Source organism: Buceros rhinoceros, unplaced genomic scaffold, assembly GCF_000710305.1.
Source record: "Buceros rhinoceros silvestris isolate BGI_N320 unplaced genomic scaffold, ASM71030v1 scaffold12180, whole genome shotgun sequence".
Lineage (NCBI taxonomy): Eukaryota > Metazoa > Chordata > Aves > Bucerotiformes > Bucerotidae > Buceros > Buceros rhinoceros.
Window position 1 is genome coordinate 25,394 of NW_010389076.1, and position 21,852 is coordinate 47,245.

At 36.7% G+C, this 21,852-nt stretch overlaps 1 protein-coding gene across 1 annotated transcript in view; it reads left to right on the forward strand.

Moving 5' to 3' along the window:
- LOC104490535 (phosphatidylinositol phosphatase PTPRQ-like) overlaps nt 1-15,814 on the forward strand; it is a gene marked incomplete at its 3' end in the record, with an annotated part of 39,310 nt that extends 23,496 nt beyond the window's left edge. Inside the window, exons 9-15 of the mRNA XM_010132837.1 lie at nt 1,827-1,908; nt 7,145-7,235; nt 8,629-8,723; nt 11,175-11,309; nt 11,440-11,565; nt 13,769-13,917; nt 15,679-15,814. Coding sequence (XP_010131139.1) covers nt 1,827-1,908; nt 7,145-7,235; nt 8,629-8,723; nt 11,175-11,309; nt 11,440-11,565; nt 13,769-13,917; nt 15,679-15,814 — 814 coding nt within the window. The remainder of the gene's footprint in view (nt 1-1,826; nt 1,909-7,144; nt 7,236-8,628; nt 8,724-11,174; nt 11,310-11,439; nt 11,566-13,768; nt 13,918-15,678) is intronic.
- Between the last annotated feature and the right edge of the window lie 6,038 nt (nt 15,815-21,852).

Below are 21,852 nucleotides of genomic sequence, written 5' to 3' on the forward strand. Positions count from 1 at the left end.
TATGTACCACAAAGACGTCTTCTGTAGCTTTGAAATTAACTTCTATGATAAATGATTTGACAATTGTATTAATTGCATTTTAGTCTCTATTTAAAATTTAAATATTGAAGAATAACTTCATAAACCAAAGCATTTTTAAAACCAGTTGTTTTCTACTAAAATTATGGCAGCAGTAGACAGTTGTGTTTGTACTATAGAATAGTTTTAGTAATATTTGTATGTAAGAACGTACAGTTTTTGGAAAGACAGAAACATAAAAGGTATGCTTAAGAGCTATTTTGAAGGTACAAGCAACCTTTTAAACTTTTTGGCTTGGTCTTTTAGACAAGCTTTGTGAGTCTGAGTGCCCAAAGTTTGGTTTCTAAATCCATAATGCTGAGACATTCTTAAAATAGGTTCAGAGGCAATAATGATGACCACGTTTCAAGGCCATCTCAAAGTCCCCTGAGCATAGATGCTCAGGTAACACCCTCACGACCTGCTGTGGGATCAAGATAAAGATTTAATATGTAGCACAGTGTTTAAAATTGTCATGTGTCAGAAAGAGCTGTGAACATGTAAAAATGAGCATGAAAACAGGCACTCATTTTTAAGATCTTCAGAAAACCTGCATATCTGTTTGGTTTCTGCAGAGGCACACCAATAGCATGATTCATCTGCGAGTTATTTTAGATATCTGATTAAAATGAGGTGAAATCACACCTATTTCTCTTCATTGATCTTAAAAGGGATCTAGCGTGACTAGCTCAGAAATAGGTGTCTGTACTCAGTCAGATGAATCCTACCTTTATGCTCTAAAATGGTCCTTGTAAGAATGATACTGGGTGCATAGTGTAAAATGAAGCCTGTCAATGTATATGAAGCGGCAAGCTGGAAGTATAGATTTCCCAGGGCCAAATGAGCCCAGAGCACTGTAAAATGATCTGAAGAGAAAGATAGAAACTGTAACTACTATATCCATATCTGCCAATACCTGAGATAAAAACTGAACAAGACAATCGCCCAAGATATCTGACATATAATATTTGAATCCAACAGAGAAATAAATCTGCTTCTCTAGTTACTTGAGTGTTTCATCTAAACCCTATTAACATACACAATATTGGTTAACTCTCAGCTTTCTACATTTAACAAAAATCTCTGTTGCAGGTTACTTAGTTATAGAAAATCCATCAAGTAAGTTTGATTAAAGATTTTTTTATTGTGATCATTGGTGAGTCGCGATGTGTGGTTCCCTGCTCTTTATTTGTTAGAAAAAACCTCCAAGCTGCGTATAAATCATAAAAGCATGACTAATTGCATGGTAACAGGAGAAATGCTTTCTCTCTCTCTGGGGTGAAGCCTGCATGTCTGTGTTTTAGCTTGGGAAGTAATACAGGGATATTTAAACTCTTCGGGGTTTAAAAACCATGTCATTATGAGAATGAGGTCACTGCAATATTTTATATCTCTAAAACCTTGCAATGTATAAAATGTTTTCTGTGTGACGAAGAAGCATTATGTACTTCAGAATGCAATGATAGCTTTACAAATTTCCATTAATGTCAAGACCTCGCCTTGGAATGCTGTTACCTTTAAAAATGATCCTACCCTACAGTACTGTTACTATTAGCAACATTAAAAATTTGGTGAGGGGAAAAACAAGGGGAGAAAATGCTTCTAAGTGACTGAAAACAATTGAAATAAGCATGCTGCAAGCTGTTTATAATTTTCTGCCTATAAGTATCTGTTACTATTGAACTGAAAAACACAGTTTATTAATAAAAATAAAAAGAATGATAAAGAAATTCCCTATATGTTTCTAATTCTTCTGTCATTACTTTCAGGCCAATAAGCAAGAAATCCTTCCTACAACATGTTGAAGAGCTTTGCATGAACAACAACCTAAAGTTTCAGGAAGAATTTTCGGTATGTTGCTAGCAGTTGTCACAACATCGCAAGACCTTCAGTCGTTTCACGTGTCACATTTCATGTCCATTTTAAGCAGACAAGGCCGTGAAGGACTCTGGCCTTGATAATCAATACCCAATTACCAGGTTGATTGTTTAGAAAGTAATACTACACTGATTTGGATTCTGCAGTCTACACTGCAACCTGATCAGAATTATTTGCTTAATTGCCAGCAAAAGATGATCTTCTTTAGACTCTGATCTCTACAAGAACACTATAATATTTATGCATTTACATATGTAGCAATGCATATGTAGTTTACCTGAGAACAGTTTCTTTGTAAACAGTTTTCTAACATACAGGTATATTTAACTGGTTTAAGTAAGTTTGTTTTCCTGAGTGATGATGACCCTAAAAACACAGCTGACATTTATTCTGTCAAATGTTCAGACCCAGACATACTCAGAAATGGTTTTATTTTGTGGATTTCAGTGCAGAAAGTAAGAAGTTTGTGCATGGTACTTTACTTTTTAAGTTCCTCTACAAATAATAGGTTATACTTGCCATGCTTTTGAGAACAGCATCCATGTGAATAGCCTTCATCTCCTTATGTGAGTAGAGGAATACAGCAAGCCTGTCTTTCTTTCTGAAAAGAAACCAGCTTTGAAAATATACATTACATATACTATAAAGCATATATACTTTCAAATTTAAATCTCAAAGCTTTCACTATTTTCATTAAGTAACATTTTTATGGTTATCATATTTTTTTCACAACAGTATCTTCTCTTCTTGTATTTCAGAATCTTTAATATCATCATTTTTAACACATACAGTCATTTGCCCTCACAAAACCAATTTATCAGTCTCCAGTGACTTTATTATTTTGCATTTATAGATTTACCATGAATTGCTTACCAGTTGGATTAACAAAAATGAAGACTCAACAATTGGCTTTTCTTCTCCTAGATTATAATATTTCAGTCTCCAAGGAAAAACCATCAAAAGTGTGAAAAGATTAATGGTATTTCCTACAGCTTTTTGTTATGCTCCTTAGGTAAAATTGGTCTGGATTTAATAATAAAAAGCACCATAAAATTCTCCAAGCAGTAAAGTAAGGAGAACTTTTTTTCCAAGAACAGAAGTGTTATTTCACTTGAACAAGAGTGATTATAGTTCTATTATGCATGACTGAACAGATTAAAAGTTTTACTAGCAATAACATTTCCACATACTAACATTCATCACTGCAGAATTTCTAGTATTACTTTCTTTAGGTATGACCCACACTAGGTAATCTTACAGCATTGTGATACCCTAAACCTTAGACAACAGTATTTCATCAAATCAAAATCTTGGCCATCCATTTCAAATTTAGAGAAATACATGTAGCTGAGACCTCATTCAACTAAATTATGTAGTCAACATATAATCAATAGGTTAACATGTTTATATGTCATTTGGGCTTTCTCTCCAAGGTTCATCTTCCATGTTTCAGAGTGCAGTGATATCTTCCAGGACAGCTTGTCCAAGGGCAGGCAGAATTGCAGGGTAGGTCCAATCCCTGATTGAGAGTGTATCTACAGTATCTGTAACACTTGTCCTATCGGATAAATAGGGTTGAAATTATATTAGAAATGACAATGTACAGAAACAGACAGGGCACACAACAAACAAGCAGACCTTGTGACCTGCATCATTTCATCGACATTCATAATTTTGATTTCATATAAATGTCTCAAGGCTCCTACAATGTGTGTAGGAGAGATGAGCTCAAGATATAAACCCACAGACCATTACATCTGAAGCACATCACTAAAAGCGTGGTGCTGAGGTTCCTTGGGCTCTATGGCTGTCTCTGCAGTAGTAAACTCAACTATACCAGGAACTGGACATGAGAATATGATAATTTACACTAATAAACTATTAGTATATACTCTGCCTTGAATTTAGATTGTTTCAGCTAGCCGTCTTCCTGGACAATTCCAAGATACAATACCAAGATTTGGTACATAAAGATTTGGTACATAAAGTATGATCCTTTACAATAGGCAGTTTGTAGACAACAAGCCTGGGGTTTGGGTTGGGTTTTTTTATATATATATATTGGAAAAGTTTATAGAGAGGGTTGTGAAGCATTGAAACAGGCTGCCCAGGGATGTGCTTGAGTCACCATCCCTGGAGGTTTTTAAAAGACCTGTAGATGAGGTGCTGAGGAACATGGTTTAATGATGGCCTAGCAGTGCAGGATGAACAGTTGGACTCAATCTTAAAGGTCTCTTCCAACCAAAACTGTTCTGTGATTCTGTTTTGGAGTTTTCTAGCATAAATGTGCATCTTTCCATTTCACTTAGTCTTGGAATCTAGAGACATTTCTGGTCTCATGTAATTTGCTGTATTGACCAAGCTGCTGTGCCTGGAGATCTCTAGTGTTCAATCTCAGTCTACATGTGAACATGACCCATATATAAAAGTAGTAAGAGAATCTGGACCTCAGAATGGATCAGGATCCACAGTAACTGATAGTGCGTACTGCCTAGCTGATATTTAAGCTTCCAGCTTTCTGGAAGAATCATTTATCTCTCAATACGTGTGGGAAATAAAATTTTTCTAGTAACTGGCAAATTTCTGAAACAAAAATACTTCTATAAGTGTTTTGCGATAAGTTCTGCTCATGAATAAAAAAGCTAAATACCTCCAAATGTCACCCACAGTACTATAAAAGCGCTACAGTAACCGAGGTTTTTTTCCAAAGTTTTAGGAGTCTGCAAAGAAATGTGGTTTCTGTGACAAACTGTTATTGAATCTGGGAATCCAAGTAGTCTTTCCTCAATTCTGAAAATAATTGGACTAAAATCCATACTGATGCAGAGAATTGGTAGGAGGCTTTTGAGCACTTGTTCAGATATGGAAGCATCATCACAAAAATAACATAGTCCGGTTCTCTATTTCCTTTCTACTACAAAGTACTGTGCAACAGTGATACTTCTATATTAGTTAACTGGTAAGCTAAGACTCGGAGGAGTGAAACAAATGAAGTTCACATGACATGCACGTGATATGGGATCCCATGGCCCATAACACCTGCAAAATGCTGTAGACATTTTATTTCTTTATGCAAAATTCAATGATAGAAATTTTGTGGGAGACTTTCAGCTTTCTGAATGAGAGGAATTTTAACATCTCCACCCTTAGCTGTGTTTTACCGTTCTTATCAAGTCCTGACAGAAGTACACAGAAGTTGCTCTACTGTGTCTGAGAACAGGGATCTTTATCTAGGTTCTGTTATAGGACTGGGGCTTCCCTATGGGATTATTGAGACAAAAGTCAGTGGCAACTGAATATATAAAAGAAATGTGCCTTGAGTATGGCAGAGGTTGATTGAAAGACAAGATTTTTAAAATAATGAGTGCCTTTAAAGATATTTTTCTACAGTATGTTACGGTCCTTTGTTTAATTTTGGTTTTATTTCGTGTCTGTTAACTATGTTATTTAATTGTTTAACATATGGATATAAATGCAAAGTCAGCCACTCTTTGTAAGGTGATTTTAAGCCCAAACCTTTCTTTTTACAAAGGGCATAAACATAGACTTTTCATCCCTAAGATACATAGATATGTAAAGAGATTTTGAAGGGCGTGGATAGGATCTACTCCCTTGTTAATTTTCCATTGGAGATGAAAGTGAGACCTAATTGTTCTCTGCAATTCTTCTCTTAGTTCTTTCCCCAAGGAAATACGTGTCAGAGCTAAGAAGAGAAGTCAGGTCCCTTGTCTGAAAGTCCTTTGCTTTCTTCATGAAACCATCTTTCCCCTCATGAGCTTGCAATTATATTATTGAGGATATAAGTGTAGAAGTGAAGCAGTCCTCATGCTTCAGGCCATAGGATTTTTGTCAGATGATGAAAGAAACAGATTTCACATGGAATAATATTGCATATAAAACAGTTCAGGAGTTTTGAGCTCTGTTTGATACATCAGACATTATCCATTGTACAACGTAGGGTATCAGATTAGATGAATTATTTACTTGGTTTATTACGTAATTAAATTATCCCATTTTGCTAATGTGCATATTAAATTATTCTTAATATCTGAACCCATCAAATAAGGCTGACAAAATATTTGAATTAGCAGTGCAAGAAAAACACCAACCCCCAGTGCTCCTGTTTTTTCCATGTTTCATTACCAGTTTCATTATTTATTTGTTAATTTGCTAATAGTTGCCCACTATATTTTATTTACAGAAGACAAACTGCCTCAAATACCTGGGCAAAAGAGCACTTGAAAAAATTAACACCAAATGTACAGAATAACTGTATTGTATTGTATTAAAAGACAAATTTGAAGGGATTACTCAGCACAAGCGGCAATATTTTTTATTGCATTCATTCAAAACAGTAAACAGATCTTTTCATTTTTATCTTAGCTAGCTGTTGAAATAGACTTGCATATAACATTTGTCAAACAAAGGGAAAATCTATTACAGTTAACTTAGAAATTCTGGCTGAATTCTGCCTTTTTTGAGTTTTCTGTTCTCTTAGAATAGTCTCTCACGGTAAAAATCATTGCATTAAGTTTTCTCCATAAAGGAGTTATGGAGTTGTCTCCACTCTTTTGCTCAGCTTGGAAGTTATACCTATTTATGTACAAGAACACTCCCACCAAATAAGTTCCTCGATAGGAATGATTTGTCCATCTCTGGCCTTCAATAATAGAACTAATGTCCAGTTATGAAGTTGCAGTACAACCCAAAATAACTTCCCACCACTTTCACAAACAGTCCCGTGAACATTAGCTAATTGCCAGTTGTCTCAACTTAATTAAATTCTCATCAGTTCTCATGCTGTGGCAAGAACTGTCCCAAGCTATAGGACTCAGGAAAAGGCATTAGTCAAGAATGAGGCTGAGTCAGTAGGTCATGGTAACCAAGCATGTGACTCCAAGAGTCAGAAAAGCAGTACAAAAGGTGATAAACTGACTTTATGCAGACTTGTAAAGGTGAAAGTTCATGTAAGCTTTAATTGTTCAGCATTTAATTTGACAGCATTGTTTTCAGTGATGCATCTAATGTTGCTGGTGTAACTGGGGTTGACAGTGAGGTGGAATCCTCTGTAATGCTTCCAGCTGTTCTTAGAAATGCACTCTGTTGCAGAACTGAAGAATTCTTCCTCTTACGGGATGATTGTGTCATTTTTTATATTCACTGAAGGTGAAATTCAAAGGTTTGCCAACAGACATTTATTTCTCTACAGGAACTTCCCAAGTTTCTTGAAGACCTTGCTTCAACTGATGCTGATCTGCCTTGGAATAGGTCTAAGAATCGTTTCCCAAACATAAAGCCATGTATGTGTGTTTATAGATCAACTCCTTTGTTTTCCTCTCTACCTTCAATAGAGCAGCATATGCTTGGAATGCAAGTGTATTTTTGTTTGATCTGCCTTTGAAATGGCAGTACAATCATGTCCATATTATGAAATAATTTTCTGTCAAGTAATCCATCTTTTCACTGTGTTTTTTTTTAAGACAGTTTTATTTGCAAGTAGCTTTCAACTTACTCTCCAAGCTTTAATATGCAGGTGCAAGTAACTGTAGCCTCAATAGTTTCTTAGCTTTGTAATTCAAGCCATGTAGCAAACTCTTTAACATTCTTCCTTGGGTTTTTTCTCTTTAGTGAAAAGTAATTTTTTAAACATATAAAATCCATATGTTTGTGCATTCAGCTACCTCAGGAGCCTGGGTGTGCTTTCTTGAGGATATATGTACATGTGCTGCAAAGGTCCACAGAAGATCAGAGTGACTCTACGATAACTTATAAGCCAAGGCTAGATTTTATCACAGGAGACGGGAGTCTGTCTCTCTGTACTCAACACTGCTTCATTTTTCAGTTAATAAGACAAGAAATGTCATTATTATTTTAGGCATTAGCTGTGATGTGAGATGGGGAGCATAGCATTCCTTGGTTAATAATGCTACATTCTGTGCTATTAACTTTTCAGAGCAGCTGTTCCTGCTATCTACTGCCTTGTTCAAGACATATTCTAAGTTACAGTCACTAAAAATTTATATTCATGACACACAATGAAATATGAACAGATAAGTTTCATAAATCTTTAACTTCATATTCTGGGGTTTTTTTTACTAAGTTATGGACCAAATATCAAAATTTGGACTGTTTGGTTTCCGTATTTACTTACCCACATATGACATCTTTCCCAGTTTTTGTCATATCTGCATACATACCATAGACCCAAATCATAAACCCTCAATTGTTTGTTTGGGGTTTTTTTCTATAAAAATGAGCTTACCTTATGTAAAAGAATTAAAAGCCAGGATCTGGCTCAAATCTGTGACCTGGGCCCCATGTATATAGGAAAGACTGTCAGACCCCTGACCTTGCTGTCTGATTCATATAGAGGTTGTCCATGCTAGAACAGCATGGTTTAAAGTACATGGGCTACCTCTAGGCAGAGGATTCTCTCATATATACTTCAGTTCAGAGGTTTTGGCGTACTCACCATTTTAATAAAGAAGTATTATATTAAAATGTCTGGGATATTAAAGGGTGACCATACAGTAGTGAAAATTGCTTAAATTCCCTTTGTAATTAGTGTTCTACTATGTCAAGTATTGCTGTATCAGCAGCAATAGCAGTATTTTTGATTTCTTAGCACTCTACGGGCACTTGTTGCATGTGGTTTTTTCCGATGTTTTTTGAATAAATCTTTTCATTAACTAGACTTTATTTCCATGATAGATAATAACAACAGAGTAAAGCTGATGCCTGATGCTAGTATTCCAGGATCTGACTACATTAATGCCAGCTATGTATCTGTAAGTAGAAACTCTCTCACATATTTGCTATGTTTGTTTTCTGGTGTAAGAGAGAGTCAAAAAATAACTTGCAAGAACAGGATTCTGGTTTTTTTTCTTTCAGTCACTACAGCTACTACTGCCACAGCATTGTTCACGTGACTCCTGTGGCATTAATATGACTAGTTAAAACTTTACATTATCCCATTTTCATTGCTAAGCAATCATTTTCAATCAAAACTATGCCCAGCAAATTACTTTCTGTAAATTGTCTCCTACCATTTTGATTAAAGACAATAATGAAACTTCTACTGAGGTCAATTGTTTAGACAGGCATTATTTGATCTCTTGGTTAGGAGCTGGATCTATTGTATATGAACAATGTAAAGATGACTGAACTGAAAAGTTTCATATAAATGGCTAATAATTTTGATGATTGGGATTGGTATTCCCCTTACTATTTTGTGAAAGTTATGATGGAGGAAAATGCAAACAGGCTTCTTGAAGGAGAAACTGGTGTTGTCTTTCTCATCCTCAGCATTCTTCCTAGACCTTTTGTTTTCTAACTGTATTCTCATCAAAGTCTTTGTCTATATTTTTAGTTAATTTTTGTCCTGTTGAACCTCAAAATGTGACTTACAGTTATGTATTTAATTGGTTGTAGCAGTGCCTGGTGGTCTCACATGAGGTTGAGACTTGATTTGCACAAAGCACTTCTCAAACACATAGCAAGACATGCAAGCTGTAGACTAAACAGATGACATGATGGCAAGTAGAAATAGTTACTTCCAGGTAACTAAGAGATGTTCACAGAGAATAAGCAATAGACCTGAGAGCATCTTCCTCTCTCATTAGCAAAAGCTATTTTTCCTTTATGTGGAATGTCCTAGTTCTGACAGTTAGCAGATGGGAAGAGCTGTGCCATGTTGTTATGTGATGCTGGGACTATACACAGAACCACTGAGAAGGAGACCAGGCAGATTGCAGCATGGCTGAATCTTTACCCTGCCTGTCACTGATGTTAAGGCTTACACTGGTTGATCCAACAGCACCTTTCAAAAACCTGCAGCAAAACCCAGCTACAGAGAGTGTTCCCTGCTGAGATTTTGCATCTTTACTGCATACAGGCATCTTACTTTAAGTCACCGTTCATCAGTGACAGAAAACTGTAGTGTTACCATTTCTCAAGGCTGAAACTTTACCCTTTATACGCTCTCACATTCCATATTTGTGGTTGTGTGAATATATAAGTGCGTATCACTACAAATAGACAATATAAGTGTGTGTGCATTTACATACCTATTTATCTAGGTGTATATCTATGCACACATAAAAAGAGAGAAAGAGCGGTCTTGTATATAGTTTTACCAAATGGAAACTTGGCTGCTGCTTTAGTTTTCATGGTTAAACAAGAAAAAGTCAGTAACTGAACTGTGAGCTTTGCATCCCTGAATTACAGTTTCTCACCTCACTCTTAAACTGGGGAGGATTAACATAGTTTCTCACTGCCACCTGTTCTATGTATTAGATGGAATAAGTAACAGACAGCTGTGAATTATAGGGCTATAATTCCAACAAGGACCTTTGGTGGTGCTATAAACCTCTGTCAGTTGCTTTGAGCAGTAAGCAGAACTCTGTGATATTATAGACTGCTAACTCCACAGCATAAATTTATTGCTATTATTGCTATTGTTGTTCTTTCAGACTTTCTGTAGAACATAAGAGTTCCTGTAGGGTATGCTTAGTTTCTTTGAGGAAACAGATCCATGAGAACCCATGTGCTGACAGCATTTACACAGATTTTTTTCAAGAAACTTCCTTCTCCCCAAGTTTTACATCAATTTAGAAATGAACTAAACAGCAGAAGCCAACAGTAAAATAAAAGTCAACCCCTACAGTAGGTTTCTTGAATACCTTTTATCAGACATCATTTGTTTGAGTGAGCTCCACCCCTATGTTACAGCAGATCCCTGACAAACACTGGAAGGACAAGATCATTATTGTAGTGAGTAGCTTACATTAGCTCGCAGGCCACTCCTTAGTTGCTTCCCTGGCTCCACTGCTCCTTAGTACTATTTAATTCTACTTTTTTGGCCACCTTCTGACATAGCTCTTGGTGGCATCTGGCTGGATCTGCAGCAAGACTAATATGAAGGTTTAAAGACTTTTAAATGGGAATTACTGACCTGATGTCTTTGTGATTTGTCTGCTAAAACCATTTCTATTAGGATGGCATTTTCTAAACTTTACTAAAGCATTTGTTCATAACTGATCTATACAGTGGAAAAAATGCCTTTACTTCCTTGGGTTTCCAAGGCCATCTGCCATGCAATGATTAGCCAGGCCTATGCCAATTCGTTTAGTACGTCTAACAGGCCTTAGGCATGGTGGCTACAGGCACGACTATGAGTCACATGCAAACTCTTTTTTTCCTTATTAACAATTACTTACTAAATATTTTCTTTTTCTTAGGGTTATTTATGTCCGAACGAGTTTATTGCAACTCAGGGACCATTACCAGGAACAGTGGGCGATTTCTGGAGAATGGTGTGGGAAACAAGAGCAAAAACACTTGTGATGCTTACACAATGTTTTGAAAAAGGACGGGTAAGTTATCAGTGTACCACAGAACAGCATTTGATGGAATTGATATATAGAATTTAATTGAAAATTCTATATATGATTGTTGTCAGTATTATAATATGATCGTTGTTAATTAGCAATCATCTCCCTGCAGATAAGATGTCATCAGTACTGGCCAGAAGATAATAAACCAGTGACTGTGTTTGGGGATATAGTGATTACCAAATTGATGGAAGATATTCAAATAGACTGGACCATCAGAGATCTAAAAATTGAAAGGGTAAGGCAGAACTGGAAGCTGATTGAATAAAGCCCATCCAACACCTCAAAGAGCATTAGATGTATTCCAGCCCACCCAACTACTCATCAGTATCCTTCTTTTAATCTTTTAGTGCATAGGCACTCTATTGCATAAAAATTAGGTTTCCTGCATTTTGTTTTCATTCCTAGTTTTTTGGGGGTTGTTTTGGGATTGTGGGATTTTTTTTTCTGAGAGTCTTCCCCACAAAGAGCTCAGATATTTGTCCAACATGCTATGAAGGGCCTATCAAGGTTACTGAACCTCTGGTCTGGTGGGAGGTGAAGTTTCTATTTGGACACCTCAGTTGTCTCTTCTAGAAAGGAGTAATCCTAACCATTCTGGGATCAGACAAATACCTTTGAATGTATCCCTCTCAGATTAAAGGGCAAGATTCTCTGGTGCAGTGCAGCTGTTTTTCATTGTACCACCAGCCGTATTGGCCTCCACCCCCAGGAGATTCAGCCAATATAAGTGAGAATCATCAGTATTACTCCTACTCTTTGAGCTAGAAAGGGTGGTGGGGTGGGAAGTTCTTTGTCATGATCCACAACTGTAGTTTCAACTCTTCGGAAAAATTAGCACGCAGCACTAGGTCAGACCAGCAGGTAGGCTCAGAAAGTAATCTAGACATAATAACCCAAGATGAAGTCAGCCTTCTTTTGTGCTCCCAGTATTGACCTGTGTTGTATGTAATTCAGCCAGGTCCTAGGACCTGAACTCAACTATCCAAATACATGCATTGCCATTCTGTGGCATGTGCACATGACAAAAGGAACACAGCCATTGAGGGATTGTCTCAGTGGTCACCCCATATGGATATGGGGTTGTGCACATAGTACAGGACAATTGAACATGTTAAAATGAGCAAGAGAAGATAAACTTTTTTTTCAGGTAAAATAAGACATAGAGTAAACAAGACTGGAAGAGGGATTATTTAGAGTAAAATTACATGTCAGCAAAATGCAGTCACCTGTGTTAACCAGGGCGAGGCTAAAAAGAAAAGAAAACATGTCCTTAATTGAAGAAGTGATCATTTACTGTAGCTAAGCTACCCTGCACAGGAAGCTGTGTCATTTATAAGCATGTCATTAAATGTGCCGTATCGCTGGCTTTAAGATTGTACTTCATCTTCCATTCACAAATGGAATGGATGAATTCTTGATGATCTTCCAGTGAAAGTGAAAAACATATGTGAGGCAAATCATTCACAATTATTGCTGTATTGCATCCAAAGTCACTTCTTTTTTGTTTTTATGTTGACCAATTTTAAAAATAATAGACCCAAAGTAGTTGCTACACATAACTGTTGACAGTTCGGTATTTCTTGCAATATGAAAGGAGCAAGCAGTTGGTTCAAAGGAACTGGTTCACTGCAATGCAGTTGATAAAACTGTGACACTTCTTGCTGTAAGATGTTGTGAATACTAAAAACTTTCAGGGCTTCATAAAATGTGGATAAATTAGTTGAAGAAAATTCTGACAAGTACTATTAAATTTTGACATATCAGCTCTGAATGAGACAGTTCACAAGTCACAAACTATTACGAATGGAAAGGATGTTCTGTGGAACTGCAGATGCGTTGTTGTCCTGTTTTATCATTTTCCCTAGGACTTTTCCGTGAGTACTGTTGGAAAGAGGGTATTGGTCTAGACAGGCCTTTAGCATGACCTTGTGCTATTATTCTTAGCGTCCCTCATAGTTAATTTATGTATCAGATCACAACCTGCTCTTTGAGTTACTGTGGCTGCTGTTCTGATTAGGAGGGCATCAAACACTTAGAAAATATATCTGTGTTTACCAGTGTACATGAGTTTGCTTTCACTACATTAGATCAGTCTTAAAATGGCTGCTTTTTCCTAAATAAATTTGCCATCCTGGTTCACAAAACTTCTGAAGAAACTATAGAACTTTCAACCTGTAATCTACAAATTACATTGATATAGTGACTGAAGTGAAACAAAGATACTTCCTGAAAGATGGACCTGCTGCAGTCTTTCAAAAAACCTGCCATAAGATCTGTGCACAACAAATTATCCCTTGATACAAGTACATCTTATAATTATTATGCCATTCTGACTTCCTTTTTTTTTTTACATTAAATTGCTGAGAAGTTTACATGTATCTCACTGGATCTTCCGTCACATTTCTTCTATGAAAACTGCCTTTTTTTATATTTTTCAGCACGGAGACTGCATGATGGTACGGCAGTGTAACTTTACTTCTTGGCCAGAACATGGAGTCCCTGAAACTACTGCGCCAATTATCCATTTTGTAAAACTTATCCGCGCAAGTCGAGCCCATGATAACACACCGATGGTGGTTCACTGCAGGTAACCATGTTCCCCAAATCATCATTTAGTATCTTAGAATTTCAAGTGCCTATTAACACTCAGAGAAGTTGCCAGAAGAACAATGAAAACTGAATGCACAGTTATGGTTCTAGTATGGATGGCAGTGAAGGTTTCTCTAGCAGTGCTCCTTAGGCCTTTCTAGGAGGTAAAGTGCCAAAATGTGTCTGTTCTTCCATTCATGGAAATACCATTAGGGTGATGTCAGTGAAATAGTTACTTGAACAATTACCATAAGGTACTGCTGGATTTATTTCAATTTTCTCTTTATCATAAGAAGAGGAATAGCAAATGATGTGTTGGTTTTAATTACTCATAAGTATAGCTCTTCTTAAGAAATAAGTATTAAAGAGTGTATTTAAAATGAACATGTCACATATCAAAAGGGAGAAACTATCCGGGAGTCACAGAGAATGACTATTGGGAATAAAGGTTTGCAAATGCCAGATTTCAAGCTTGGATGCCTGTAAACAGCTAAAATCTATATTTAGGCTCTTAAATAAATGGTCTGGTGGAGAGAGGTGTTCAGCTGTCATAGTTCCCATTGATTTCATACTCAACACCCTTAAACTGCTGTTTCAAAGAGTAGGTGTGTGGGGAAAGGCTAAGTCTTCAGGAAAGTGTTGAGCGTGTCTGTAGGCCAGTATTCCCACTGAATGAGTGGGCACACTCCAAAATGGCCATCTGAACTCGAGGTCTGCAAGTGATTCTTTGCTGCATTGTCATTCAGTGTGAGTCTGGAAATATGGGGAAGAAAAGCTGGGTTTGGTGCCACAAATCTCTTTTGTAACTGTCCAGTATATCACACATGGGAGATCTTCTTATTTGTCCTCAGTGTCCTACAGGTGTCACCCACAAAGGGGGATAAAGCCTCATTTTATTTGATATTGCTGTCATTGACAGTTAGACATTTCCCTCTGCTGCAGGGGCCAAAGAGACTGTTACGGGTGAGAACAACATCGTCTTCATGTTTTGAGGACACTTCCGTTCTCTGGGGCCCCTCTGCAATGAATCCTATCCCCTTGTCAGAATACAGATACATAAAGGGGCCAGCATGGACCAGATACTCCACTTGGTCTCAAATTCTTGATGGTTTTAAAGCAGCAGAGTGTTCTCATATGCGGAAAACTCATTCATGACTTTCTGCTCATTAGCTCTTGCAGGTTCAAGAGAGTTTTGCCATAACTTTAAGATTGTAGTGATACAGCCTGCATTTATTACACCAATTGCAGATAATTGAGAAAATCCTGTTAATTTTCAAGCCTTTTCAATAAAACAACACTAGCTACCAATGTGTTTCATCCTGCTTTTAAAAGTATGTTCTTTTAAATGTTTTTGCTAGATGCCATGTTGTTTTGTCTCAAACTCCAAAAGCATCACAGAATCCAGGTGTGATTTCACAAAATATCATGACTTTTTTCTTTGAATTAGTGAGCTATGGAAAATTCACAGAAAAGTTGTAGGGCCGTTTTTTTCCACTTACGCAGGTTTGGTTGAGTTGTATCTTCTTTGTTGATTCAACCCCCTGTAAAATCAAAATCAGAACAAGGCTCAAATCTGTATTTCACTTGATCCTATTCAGCAAGGAGACACACACACACAAAACTAAATGCTGAAAAAGGTTTAATTTTTTTCCGAAGTTTTCTTTTCACAAAAAACTTAATCAGAATATTCTAAGAAAATATTTTATACTAAAAAAATTAATGTAAAACCTTTATTTTATCTTCTGTATTATGTTTGCAGTGCTGGTGTTGGAAGAACAGGTGTTTATATTGCACTTGACCACTTAACCCAGCACGTAAATGACCATGATTTTGTGGATATCTATGGACTTGTAGCTGAGTTAAGAAGTGAAAGAATGTGTATGGTACAGAATCTGGTAAGATTTATATATTTATCTATTTTGGTTTCCTATTGTTAAACAGTCATCAGATCTCCTACACAACAAGGCTAGGAAGCTGTCCAATACATTTCTTCTACCACATCTTGCTTCTGTTTGGATCTCAAGCATTGTGCAAATGTATGGTTTGTATTTATTTAAGTATATTTGGCCAGCAAAGTCTTGACAAGTGCTGAAAAGAGTGCTGAGATATTTAGTTTTTAGAACCTAAATCGTAATTTCTCAGGCTTTGGGAAAGTTAATTAGAAGTTTTGGGTGAAGAACAGTTGTTAAATAAAAAATGGGTTTGCTCATGCACTACTTAATCTGACTTTATTTACTGCCGAACTGTATTTTCTTTGTGTGGATATGTGTATGTAGCCTAGTCCTCCAAACTTTTAAATGTTCATTTACTTTTGGTCTCATTAATGATTCCTTGATTCTTTCAAAATTGCTTCAAATTTAATAACATATATAGATAGAATTAAGCACAGACTTCAGAGTCTGCAAAATAAAGGCAGTGGTGGGGTTTAGGGTCTAAAAGGGTGTATTTCTGGCAACTTCTTGAGTATGAATATGAGGGAGTGATGACATGCTGGTAAGGAAGATCTTTGCTGCATCTGGAGATTTGGATATGTGTAAAGGACTAACGGCTGATCCTAAGTGCCTGGTGGAATGGACATCCAGCTGTATTCACATAAGGCTCCCAGCATAAGTCTCCCACAGGCCAAGTCTAACCCAAGACTGCTGCCTAAAGCCTTTGAGTCTACAGCATGACTTACCAGCTTCTCAGTATGGGTGAGCAGTTTCAGGACGAACTTCCACATGACTGATGGATTTAAACTCATTTTAATGTAAGGAGACTTGTTCCGTTAGGATTGCAATTCTGCTTTCTATATCATGTCAGAATATACCAAAAGTGCATCAGAATACACAGAGCATGGTTAGCCACTCTTTAGCAACTGCACTTCAGAAGATTTTGTAAGACCTTCTGCTGATGCTCTTTTCTTGTAAGGTGCTATCTGATTACCATTTGTTTTCAATTCTTCCTTTTGAAGTCTCAGTGCAGCTAAATAATTGCCAGTGGCTTTCCTGTGATGATGAATTTTGAGAATACTTTTTTGGCTGTTGTTTTATACTTTTGATTAGAAAGAGAATATTTGAAAATAAGGCAAAGGCTGGAGGGCAATTTAATGGCAGCGCCCCCAAAATAAAATCTTAAAATGGTGAGACATTTGATAAGAACAGTGCACAATTTTAAAATGTGCATCATTTTTGTGTACCTTTCCAATTCCATATTTTGGCAGAGGTTAGGGAGAAATCTGCCAAAATGCAATAGAAGCTGATGGTCTCCTAGTTCTGATTTCCAAATGGATCAAGTATGGCTCTATATGCTAGCTGCAAAATCCTGAGACAGTTCTTCTCTGTCCAGGTCATTTCTAGCTCATGTGTGCCTGACTACAAAAGCCAGATCAGCAACAAAACTTGCCCAAAGGGAACCAAATCTTGCAGAGTTTTATGGCAGCTTCAGTAGTCAGCTATTCTGACAGTTCTGTTGTGAAACACCATTTAGTACTTTATGGTTCAGATTTTATTTGATCAGCACAGAAGACACAAAGAGAGGAGCAATTCCTTCCCGAAACACACTTTACAGAACTCAGAGATCCCTGTAAAATCTGTGAGTAAAATAAATAAAAACTGGTTGCTCTCAGATGTGATTTTTGCTTGATTATAGCTTCAAAGTAGTTTCTTTTGGGGTGTTTTTTTGTGAACAGAGTCACTCTTACTGTAGCCAATGGGCACAGAACGGCCCACATCTGTGTTATTAAACACCTCTGCAGTTACCACTCTCTTCACAAGCTCTCTACGAGGAATGACCCCATAGTCTGCAGGAATGCCTGAAACACACTTGGAAATCATTTGAGATAGTTCTGTGATCTGGCTCACTTTCTTCGTCTACATACACAGTATTTCTCCTGTGTGAAGATATATTTAACCCATTTATTTTTTTTTGATCTGGCTCACTTTCTTCGTCTACATACACAGTATTTCTCCTGTGTGAAGATATATTTAACCCATTTATTTTTTTTCTATCTGTTTATTGCCTTTCATTTCATCCTTTATTTTGTTTTTGCATTACCTTATTTTTTTTTCTCTTTTCAGTGATCATAACCCAGGGTTACTTTATGTCCTCAAAACTGTCAGCTTTAGTTGCCCACTTTTTGCATTACAGTCTGTTAAAAATGATGCTACAGTTCAAGAAGTATCACTAATGTGGGGGTTTTTCCTTCAGCAATGTTGCACGCTCCCAGAACATGTAGATTTAGATTTGCTTGAACTTTTGCATTTGAGTGCACCCTGCTGGTTTTCTCAATACTAGAAAGAGGAAAAATTTCTTACCTAAGTATTACATTCTCATGGTTCAGTTTCATTAACCTGAATCTAGTGGCAACGAGTAAACAAATGTCTTTTCATAGACTGAACCTTTACAGAAAATTGTAGAATAGCCTCAGTTATGATTAGTTTAATTTCATATATCTTATTGGGCATAAGGATTAATATGTTTTTACAAATTTTAATGCATTATGCCTCATAACGAATGAAATCAGATCAGGCATATATGATACAGTCATTGAAGTATTGAGATCGCTGAGTTAAACTGCAGTTACTTTGAGAACATCTAGATGTTTAAAAAGAAAGTCTTTTCGCATTAGAGGTACACTTTTCTTCTAATCAAACATCTTTAAATTCACATCTTACAGGCACAATATATATTTTTGCATCAATGTGTATTGGATCTGTTGACAAGCAAGGGAAGTAGTCAGCCCATATGTTTTGTGAATTATTCAGCATTGCAAAAGATGGACTCTCTGGATGCCATGGAAGGTAAGGAGATACAGATTGTCTCAAAATTGTTGTTTCATAGCAGGTGCATTGACTTGCCCAGACTAAGAAGCAGAAAAAAATACTCCAACATGCATTTTTTGGCTTCAGAAGTCTGAATTTCTGCTGCCCTTTAGTCTCCCTTACAGTAATAGTAATTGCTCAAGATTTCCACATTTTTCCCTGCAAGATCTTTTTAAATTCAGCCAAAATTGTTACCTGTTGTTAGTTATCATTTGTTTACAAGGTAGGTTGATCTAATGTGTCTGTTTCTTTTGCAGGTGATGTGGAGCTTGAATGGGAAGAAACTACCATGTAAATACTAAGACTAAATATTAAAGATAATGAGATTTTGAAAGTCAAAGTCATATTTTTCTAAGCACAGGGGCCAAAGAGAATCCCCCTATTTTGATGATTAAAACACGGACAGACATCTTTTCTTCTATCAATGTGCCTTCATAAATATGTTAAAGTATTTTATTCAGCTCACTGAGCAATAATGATTTGGAATACTTTTGCACAGACTGCACTTCTGATGTTATTTGAATGTTATACTGCATTCAGTATGTATTTAAATATAAAGTGTGTTTGAAGATATTCCTTTTTTTCCAGTTATCTTTGTAAAATAAGAAAAATGAGCCAAATATGATGTAAAGAATTCATATTTCCATTGAACTTATTTTGGTGTGAATTTGCTGTGTTCTTTGTGCTTTGGTTTTAAGTAAAAGCTGCTGTTCCTTGAATTGTTCTTGCTAGATTGGTTTCAGTGTTGTCAGCTCTTGCAGATTAATTCCAATACCATCACAGTGTTCTTTACCTAACTGTATGTTCTTCTGTTCTGAATCTTTTTTTACGAGTGGCAGCGTATCAGCTCATGATCCTGAACAGCTGAAGAGTCACCTTCTGACATGGGGAGGATTATTCAGCTTTTACACAGCACACAGTAGCTCTTCAGGGACACTTGGGGCTATTTAAGCTATTTTATAATCAGTGGGTTGGTTTTTTTAAAATACACAATGGTGATTGCATATGTTCAGTGCCGAAGAAAGAATTTTACATTTCTGCTACTTTTTCAAGCAGGTGAAACAAAGTAAAACTATAAATTGGTTATGTATTACAATGCATGATAGATTGACTGGAGTAATACAATTTATAATTCATTCATATTTCTGGAATATAACACTATTCAGTATGTTGGAAGGTTATTAAAAATTTAATAACAAAATATTTTATAACACAGAGTTGTCAAGTAAAAGAAGTTGTTGCTCATTCCTCAGTTTTGGCAAATCACTGTAGACACTGAAAAGTATGGAAACTAACATTTGGAGGTTTAATGAAAGAAAACATTTTTGGCTTCAGAAGCCTTAATTTCTGCTGCTCTTTGGTTTCCCTCACAGTAACAGTTATTGCTCAAGATTTCCACCTTTTTTCCTGCAAGATCTCTTAAATTCAGCCAAAACCATTACCTGTCATTCCATTCCATTCCATTCCATTCCATTCCATTCCCACTGGTTATCATTGTCAGAAATAGATCTGAAACAGGAATGAGAGAAACAGGAAGCTCTTATCTGAGAAGACAAAAACTGCTGGAGTAGGCAGACTAAAGAGATAATTAAACTTGTTCCCTGGTTTTACATGGAAGTGACAGTATTCAGGTGATATTATTGGGGGAAAGTGTTGATGGCTAAGTTTTCCTCTGTGTAAAGAAATGTATCATTCTGAACAATACTAAAGCTGTGACCTTGATCTGAGATTCAACACAATGGCAAAGAGACTTTGGAGTGGCCATCTTATGTTCTGTTTAGGCAGAAGAAATCCATAACCTTGGTGAGGCAATCAAGCTCAGAGAAGTCAGACAAACCATTCAGAACCATGAAAGATACTTGCATGTGGGTGTACTTGTGTGTGCACACACTGGACAGAACAGTAAATGAACAAAACCTTCCATTTCTAACCATAGCTGTCAGGCAGAAAATGCTGTACAGTGTGCAACCTAATACTTTTTCATCGCTAAATGATGGTAGGTGTTTGAAGTCTTTTTAGAAGCTGGCAGGGATGGTGCAGTGAGGACCCTTTGCAATTAGCATAAAGTGCCAAATACCTAAAATGAAAATCAAAAGACAGCATTTAAGGAGGTGGAAATGGTCTACAGAGATATTTTGGGCAATCTGTCTTTAAGGAAGGCTGACAGTACTGTAAACATCACCTGTCAAGCTAAAAAGAAAACAATGCCTTTTAAAGCTGGATAGAGGGAGGGAGAGGTGATGTCCACAGCTGTTCAAGTCTCTGGCAAAGCATTCGGTAGAGCTCTAGTTTCATTTGATTCCTATGAAACATGTGTTCTTCATTTATTATACACGTACTTCCAAGTATTCTGACAAATTGCTTATAGGGACTTACAGATGTTTTTCATGATTTGTATTTGTACTTGGTAGCAGTACATGCAGCACTGTGATAAATCGACATTATAGAGTCATTACCTTATATCCACAATGGTGGAATATCTATATCTGTGTCATTCTTCTTTTGTTTGGATTGGCTTACAGATGAACTCCAGAAGGTCCAAATGTGTATTGTAAAATTCTTCACGATGAAGATTCCTATGTCCTCCTTTAGGGGCCCTGCCTGTGGTCAAACAGTAGCAACGTTCAGTAGTATGCTTGTCTGACAACTTAGTAAGATGCTAGAAAGTGTGACTTTTTTCTGTAGAGGCAAAGTGAAAAGCTGAAAAGCAATTCAAGTAGTTTATTATACAATTTGATGTAAGCAATCTGATACATGTTACCTTGATGTATTTTGTGTTGTCTTTAGGGTAAAAGCCAATATGCAGCGTAAAGATAAGATACTTAGTCAGAGAAAGAAGTATCTCCAAGCAATTCTCTCCAAGAACTGGTTTTCAGTATAAATACAGCAGTAGTTCACTGACCTTCTTGTGTGCCTGTCAATGATTTACAGGGACAGGGGAGCATCTGTACATCAGGAGATCCCCCCAGACGTCTGTTCAGTTATGAAAAAAGAATTTCCACATAGTCTCTTGTCTTCCAGCCCTCCTTCCCTTATGCAGTGACACCTGTGCTGCTGCTACTGACGGGACCACAGAGCTGCAGGCAAACAGATTTTGTCCAGTTGCTATTTTAAGGGGAAAAAAAGTATAT